Consider the following 8,154-nt stretch of genomic DNA (forward strand, 5'->3'; position numbering starts at 1 on the left):
AAGGGAGGGGGAAAATCCTGTGACAAATGAAACGACAAACATTTCTATTTTCTTGCTGGGAAAACTGCATGGTTGTATCAGTTTTGTTTTGTTTATTTTTTAAAGGGCTCCTGGACTTTTAGGCCTGCTGCTGTCTGAATCCTCCAGCCCCTCAAACTTTCTGCAAAATTTAAAGACAGCAATACCGTATTTTCCAAACGCCAGACAGAGACAGGATCTGTTCCCCAATCTTTGTGACAACCCAAGTAATCATCATTGACTTTTTAATTTATTAAACCACAGCCACGGGGTGTTTGAGGATTTCTATCCTCCAGCCTCCATTTGCTTTTGTTACTTTTAACACACCCAAAAACCTATTTTTTCCCAGGCCAGCAGAGGGAGATAATTGCACCTGAAATAGATCTGAAATTCAATTTCCACATTCAAAGGATAACTGCCCCAGGGGGAGTGTCTAATTCAAGCGATAACTGAAGTCTGCCCTAGTTCTTAGATGGAGGTTTGCAAGGATGAGTGTCTGGGGAAAAGAAATGAAAGAAAAAATCTGTATGAATTGTACAGCCAAGTGTTTCTTCTGAAACCAAAAGACTTGACTTCTCATTGTCACACCCAATCTCATAGGATTTCCAAAGATTTGGTCATTTTGGAATCATATTTATTTATTTTTCTGTTGTCATTTGCAGTGTTGTCTTAAGTGATTGCTTGGAAGTACACAAGGAAAACATTCCAAAGACTTTGGATTCCCACGGCTTGCTAAAGTGTATCCGGTGGTGGGATTCAGCCAGTTCGCACCACTTCGGGAGAACCGGTTGTTAACTTTTTTTGTGTGTGTGTTTACATTTATATCCCGCCCTTCTCCGAAGACTCAGGGCGGCTTACAGTGTATAAAGCAATAGTCTCATTCTATTTGTATATTTTTACAAAGTCAACTTATTGCCCCCCCAACAATCTGGGTCCTCATTTTACCTACCTTATAAAGGATGGAAGGCTGAGTCAACCTTGGGCCGGGCTTGAACCTGCAGTAATTGCAGGCTACTGTGTTCTAATAACAGGCTCTAACAGCCTGAGCTATTCCGGCCCTTTCTGAGCAGTTTGATGAACTGGTTGTTGGAAGAAATCATTAAGGCAGAGAACCGGTTGTTAAATTACTTGAATCCCACCACTGAATGTATCACACTCCTTGATTTAATCTTTCATCAAACCCAACTGTTTTTGTCAAAACCCTAAGGTGCTTTTTTTCAAGAGGCAATTGGATTTTCTGGTTTTTCTTTGAAGAGGTCTCGCTTCTCATCCAAGAAGCTTCTTCAGCTCTGGCTGGATGGTGGGGAATGGAAGGGGAACGTCTTCAAAGAAAACGGACAACCATGATCTGGAGGACTGAGGACTGAGAATCTACATAGACATTTGTCAAAACCCTGTTTCCAGGCAGGAATGGAAATTTCTATAATGAGCACAGAAACAGCAGAAATACAAATCTTGCTTTGTATGTGCTCGAATTAGACATTTTAATGGTGTTTTTTTTACTGTTTTAATGCTTTTATAGGCCGATTGAGAAGCAATATATCCAGGGGACCTAGGGCCTCCTCCTCAGTAGGGAAATTTGTATTTATTTACTTACATATTTATTTTTACAAATTTGTAAATTTGTACCCTATGACCATCATTTGTGTGGTAAATGTTGTACCTTGAAGGTATCTTTTCTTTTATATACACTGAGAGCATATGCACCAAGACAAATTCGTTGTGTGTCCAATCACACTTGGCCAATAAAGAATTCTATTCTATTCTATTCTATTCTATTCTATTCTATTCTATTCTATTCTATTCTATTATGTCCACTGAGAGCATATGCACCAAGACAAATACCTTGTGTGTCCAATCACACTTGGCCAATAAATAATTCTATTCTATTCTAAAAATCCGGGGCCAGGCAAATGATTTAACAGTAATTGTTAAGGAGTTAAAGCCTTACTGCTTCATAATTAATTTGAAAAAAAAACCCAACCAACTTTAAGATTACAGGCTTAAAGCCAATCCGGTTTGTAACAAAGTGGAGTTTGGGCTAAAAAAAACTTTTCTCTGCAGATTTCCGGGTCTTTCTGCTGCCACCTAGTGGCCGCCCAGAGTTTGAAGCTCGGATCCCGCTGCCCTAATCCGGTTGCTAAACTCCCCTCCCTTCCTACTTAAAAGCCCTTCTCTCGGCTCGGGTTGCGAACGGGATGGGGGGCGGTTGCTATAGCAACCCCTGCGCTGCATCCAAAGGGCGGGCGGGCAGGCAGACAGGCAATCCAGCCCCTCCTTTCCTCCCCCTTAACAGATCCATTCCTCCACATCATCTTGTATAGGTAGCTCTCTAAGCTGGCTCTCACCCACCCACGGTTACCCACCCACTCGGGCTCGCAGACACTCCCTCCTTCTCTCTCTCTCTCTCACACACACACACACGCACACCAAGCTATACAAATTCCAGAGGAAGAACAGAAGTGAATTGCATCCTCGGTCCCACCGCCTATATAGGGATTGTCTCCTTTTGCAGGGGAGGGAAGGAAGAACCGCGAGGGGGCGGGTAGAAAGACCCCTGGGCTGGAAAGAAGGGGCGTCAGAGGACGCGGGTGTAGGGAGGGGAGGAGACGGCCCAGCAAACCCTGCTCTTCCTCTTCCTCCTCCTCCTCCTCCTCCTCCTCGGATCAGGGACCAATAAAGCCGCTGCTAGAGCAGGGCATCCGGCAGAGAAAGGGTTAAGCCGGATCCGCTCGGACCGATCCCTTCCCCGGCGAGGCTGCGGGACCGACTGCAGCAAGCAGAAGGACTCGTCGGCCGCCTCCCCCGCAGCCCCAGCTTCAGCCTCCGCTCAGTCCTTCGGATGCTTTCCAAGCCTGCTCTCTTAATAAGGGCACGAGCCGGAGGTCCCTTTCGCTGTTCTCTCGCTCTCCTTTTTCGGCCGCCTCTCTCGCAGCCGCCTTGTCTGGAATTCCGGGAGTGCCTCTTAAAAAGAGCGGCGATGGCCACCAAGATCGACAAAGAAGCTTGCCGAAGGGCCTACAACCTGGTGAGGGATGACAGCACGGGAGTGAACTGGTAAGGAGCCCAGCCGAAGATGGGTCGCTGCTCACCGGGTGAACGGGTGGGGTGTGTGAAGCGAAAGGGACGGAGAGCAGGGAAGAGGATATTCTCATTCAGGGTCTTTCAACGGGATCCGCTTTGCTTTTGTGGAAAGGGGGTGGGGCGGGTTCAAGGATGCCTGCCTTCCCAGGTTAGCAGAAAGGGGAGGATAATGGGCATTGGAACCCATGATGCTTGTCTTCCCAAGTTAGCACAAAGGGGGGGGGGAGGATAATGGGCATTGGAACCCATTGTACTTGTCTTGCCAAGCTAGCACAAAGGGAGGATGATGGGCATTGGAACCCATGATGCCTGTCTTTTCACAGGCTAGCAGTAGGGGGAGGATGATGGGCATTGGAACCCATGACGCCTGCCTTCCTGCTGCTGCTGCTGTTATCCATTCAGTCATGTCCGACTCTTGGTCCTTCAAAGGGCCAGGTCTTTCTTTTCTTTGAGTGCCTGCCTTTCCAGGCTGGCACAACGGGGGAGGATGATGGGCCTTGGAGCCCATTGGAAGCCACGCCTATCTTCCCAAGCTAACCCAAAAGGGGATGATGGGCCTTGGAACCCATTGTGAGGTCCTCATTAGGGGTGGGTGGGGTTAGTAAGGTTTCTTCTATGTTGGCTAAGCTGGCAGCTGGCTCTCCTCTCTTGCTTGAAGGCCAAACCGTTAAGAGTTGCAAGGAAGGACTTCACCTTATCATTAAGAGTTCTTGCAAAAAACGCATTTGGTTATGACATCACCTCCCTTTGGGAGCCACCAGGCTCCTTCTTCTAAGCTTCTGGGGCAGGTGGGAACTGGGCCATCTCACTGCAAAAACCTGGGTGGGTCTGGCTGGGGGGGGAGGGTACAAGGCTTCTGAATTCTTAGCGGCGAACCATCTGAATAATTTTTCTTCTTCTTCTTCTCCTTCTTCTTCTTCTTCTTCTCCTCGTCCTCCTCCTCCTCCTCCTCCTCCTCTTCTTCTCCTTCTCCTCCCTCCTCCTCCTCTTCTTCTTCCTCCTGCCTCCTCCTCCTCCTCCTCCTCCTCCTCCTCTTCTTCTCCTTCTCCTCCCTCCTCCTCCTCCTCCTCTTCTTCTCCTTCTCCTCCCTCCTCCTCTGCTTCTTCCTCCTCCTCCTCCTCCTCTTCTTCTTTGCCTCCTCCTCCTCTTCTTCTCCTTCTCCTCCTTCTCCTCCCTCCTCCTCCTTCCTCCTCCTCCTCCTCCTCTTCTCCTTCCTCCTCCTCCCTCCTCCTCCTTCCTCCTCCTCCTCTTCTTCTCCTTCTCCTCCTTCTCCTCCCTCCTCCTCCTCTGCTGCTTCTACTCCTCCTCCTCCTCCATCATCTTCTTTCTCCTTCTCTTTCTCCCTCTCCTCCTCCTTCCTTCTTTTCTTTCTTCTTTTCCTTCCCCCTTTCCCAAAAGGGTGACATTTAAGTATGAAGGCTCCACCATCATCCCAGGACACAACGGGGTGGATTACGAAGAATTTATACGACAGTGTACAGGTGAGTTTCTTTTCTGCTCCTCTCCACCAACCCACGTTCCTCATGTTGCCAAGGGGAAGGGAGGAAAGGCCAAACAGCTCGAAATGTGCTTCTTTTTTAAAAAAAAATGCTCCCCAAGCCTCCTTCCTCCAAAAAAAAAAAAACCCTTTGAAAAGCCCTGAACTGTAATGATGTCATCCATCTCACAGGCCTTTTGTTGGGCGATTCTCAGCCCTCCCATCCAGGAAAGACTGCAGATGGTTCAGGAGTGCTTCCAATCCTTTCAACCAGAGCCCAAATTCTAGCCAGTTGTCCAGGAATTCTTTCTCTTGCTCGATCTGTCCACGGCGACCTTCGAAATTGGTTTTAATTCACGCCCAAAGGCAGGCTTTTCTCTGTTAAGAAACATGCAAAGCCTGGTGTTGTATTATTTTGGCTGGAAGAGGATGCGGTAACAGTAACAGTGAGTTGGAAGGGACCTTGGAGGTCATCTAGTCCAACCCCCTGCTCACGCAGGGAGACTAGGGATTTGAACCGCCGACCTGCTGACCTGCTGACCTTTCTGATTGACAAGTTCAGCGTCTTAGCCACTAAGCCACCCAGCCAGGCTATTTCGCTTTAGGCTGGCAGAAATCCTCTCTCTGTCTCTCAACACCCAGCATGTCTGAACAGGGCCGCGCAGCCAAAGGGCCAATGGAGGGCAGCCTACCGATGTTCTTGGGCGCAGACAGAAAAGACACATCAAGAAAACCAAGTCTTCACCAGCACAAAGTAGCATTCATCCACCTTCACCCAAGCAAAGGTCTGGGTTGACAAGTTTGTGACGTCACTTCCAAGTGACTGCAAACCTTGTAACCTGCATATGTACTTACTTACTTACTTACTTACTTACTTAACTTCTCTGATTTCTAGAGTGGCCCATTTTGGTGTGAAGAGAAAAAGAAAAAAGAAAAAAGAAAAAGAAAACCCAATCGTTTGGGAGAAATTGTGAAAGGGGTTGTCAGAGACATGGATAGAAATAGAAATACAGAAACAGAGTTGGAAGGGACCTTAGAGATCTTCTAGTCCAACCCCCTGCCTAGGCAGGAAATCCTACACCCCTTCAGACAAAAGGTTATCCAACCTCTTTGAAACTTTCAGTGTTGGAGCATTCACAACTTCTGGTGGCAAGTCGTTCCACTGGTTAGTTGTTCTAACTGTCAGGAAATTTCTCCTTAGACATAGAGCCTTGTGAATACCTTGTTTATGTGATTGTGGCCATCCTGTTGACTTTTTTTTTTTTTTTGATATCCCTTCCTCTGGACACCTCTGGGCCCAAAGTCTACAGCAGGGTTTCTTAGCCTTGGACACCTTAAGGTGTGTGGACTTCAACTCCCAGAATTCAACTCCCTGACAGCTAGAACAATTAATAAGTGGAACAACTTGCCTCCAGAAGTTGTGAATGCTCCAACACTGGAAATTTTTAAGAAGTTGTTGGATAACCCTTTGTCTGAAATGGTGTAGGCTTTCCTGCCTGGGCAGGGGGTTGGACTAGAAGATCTCCAAGGTCCCTTCCAACTCTGTTGTTGTTGTTGTTATTTTATTATTATTATTATTATTATTATAGCCAGCCATGAATTAAAGCAAAGAAGAAGTTGGGGGGAGGAACTGGTCAGGTCCTTTGGGAGAAATCATGAAAGGGGCTGTTAGAGAGGTGGATGTCATAAATGCATATGAATGGGTTGTTCTTTTTTTTCTTTTAAAAATAATAATAATTTCAAAGCCTCCACTCCCTCCTTTCTTTTCTTCCGTCCTGCTTTCTTTTGCTTTCAACTCACACAAGAAAGCTTGTAGCAGGAAACATCATGAAACGGTTCATGTCTTGGCTTTTCATCTTCTCTTCCTGCCGCCCTGGGTTTTCCTCTTTCATGTTTTACTTTTAAAGGGCCAGTCTGGGAAAAGGGGTGAAGTACGGATGGGGAGGGAGGGAGGGAGGGAGGGAGGGAAGAAGAGGAGTCCTCCTTATGGTAATGATTGTGGTTGAGGTTCTCGTTGTCAAGCCATTCCTCTCTGTCTGCAAATCATTTTTTTTCCCCTTTGCAAAGAAAAATAAAAAATAAATCAAATTCTTCGGGCTGCAGGACAGATGCCATCTTATTAGCTTTTTCCTTCTGCTGCTGCTCCTGCTGCTTCCAATTTCCGGTTTGCTTGGAATTCTGATTTAATTTTGCACAAAGGAAAGTTCCTTGTGGTTTTGTTTTGTTGTTTGGGGCCTCTCTCTGGCGATCCTAGTTGTTTTCCCGAACACACGCCATGTACATGCACACAAATCATGCCTGACGCGTCTCTTCATTTATGTACTTCCTTTTTTTTTTCTTCCAGCTTTTGTCTGAAATGGTGTAGGCTTTCCTGCCTGGGCAGGGGGTTGGACTAGAAGATCTCCAAGGTCCCTTCCAACTCTGTTGTTGTTGTTGTTATTTTATTATTATTATTATTATTATTATTATAGCCAGCCATGAATTAAAGCAAAGAAGAAGTTGGGGGGAGGAACTGGTCAGGTCCTTTGGGAGAAATCATGAAAGGGGCTGTTAGAGAGGTGGATGTCATAAATGCATATGAATGGGTTGTTCTTTTTTTTCTTTTAAAAATAATAATAATTTCAAAGCCTCCACTCCCTCCTTTCTTTTCTTCCGTCCTGCTTTCTTTTGCTTTCAACTCACACAAGAAAGCTTGTAGCAGGAAACATCATGAAACGGTTCATGTCTTGGCTTTTCATCTTCTCTTCCTGCCGCCCTGGGTTTTCCTCTTTCATGTTTTACTTTTAAAGGGCCAGTCTGGGAAAAGGGGTGAAGTACGGATGGGGAGGGAGGGAGGGAGGGAGGGAGGGAAGAAGAGGAGTCCTCCTTATGGTAATGATTGTGGTTGAGGTTCTCGTTGTCAAGCCATTCCTCTCTGTCTGCAAATCATTTTTTTTCCCCTTTGCAAAGAAAAATAAAAAATAAATCAAATTCTTCGGGCTGCAGGACAGATGCCATCTTATTAGCTTTTTCCTTCTGCTGCTGCTCCTGCTGCTTCCAATTTCCGGTTTGCTTGGAATTCTGATTTAATTTTGCACAAAGGAAAGTTCCTTGTGGTTTTGTTTTGTTGTTTGGGGCCTCTCTCTGGCGATCCTAGTTGTTTTCCCGAACACACGCCATGTACATGCACACAAATCATGCCTGACGCGTCTCTTCATTTATGTACTTCCTTTTTTTTTTCTTCCAGCTTTTGTCTGAAATTCTTTTGGGTTTGAGGATGTTCTAGAGCCGAGTTTCTCAACCTTGGCAATGTTAAGGTGGGTGGACTTCAACTCCTGGAATGCTGGCTAGGGAATTCAGGGAGTTGAAGTCCACACACCTTAACATGGTCAAGGTTGAAAAACCCTGCTGTAGACTTTGAGCCAGAGGTATTCAGAGGAAGGGGGTTAAAAGAAGTAAAAAAAATGCTGCCCATAACCATATAATCAAAACTCTGTTCCTTTTTTTAACCTGCATTGTGACTTAGCAGTGTGCAAAGCCCGAGATGTTCACAAGTCTAAAAACAAATAAGTAGCAGCAACAGCCAAAACCACCAA

The 8,154-nt window shown here is 46.1% G+C and overlaps 2 protein-coding genes across 2 annotated transcripts in view; one reads left to right on the forward strand and one right to left on the reverse strand.

Annotated features, from left to right (window-relative positions):
• KLHL36 (kelch like family member 36) overlaps positions 1 to 8,154 on the reverse strand; it is a 29,072-nt gene that overhangs the window by 13,018 nt on the left and 7,900 nt on the right. The gene's annotated exons all lie outside the window — the stretch shown is intronic.
• COTL1 (coactosin like F-actin binding protein 1) overlaps positions 2,378 to 8,154 on the forward strand; it is a 9,749-nt gene continuing 3,972 nt past the window's right edge. The window contains exons 1-2 of the mRNA XM_058155323.1: positions 2,378 to 3,075; positions 4,501 to 4,583. Coding sequence (XP_058011306.1) covers positions 2,861 to 3,075; positions 4,501 to 4,583 — 298 coding nt within the window. The 5' untranslated portion in view covers positions 2,378 to 2,860. The remainder of the gene's footprint in view (positions 3,076 to 4,500; positions 4,584 to 8,154) is intronic.

Source organism: Ahaetulla prasina, chromosome 12 (assembly GCF_028640845.1).
Source record: "Ahaetulla prasina isolate Xishuangbanna chromosome 12, ASM2864084v1, whole genome shotgun sequence".
Taxonomy (NCBI): domain Eukaryota; kingdom Metazoa; phylum Chordata; class Lepidosauria; order Squamata; family Colubridae; genus Ahaetulla; species Ahaetulla prasina.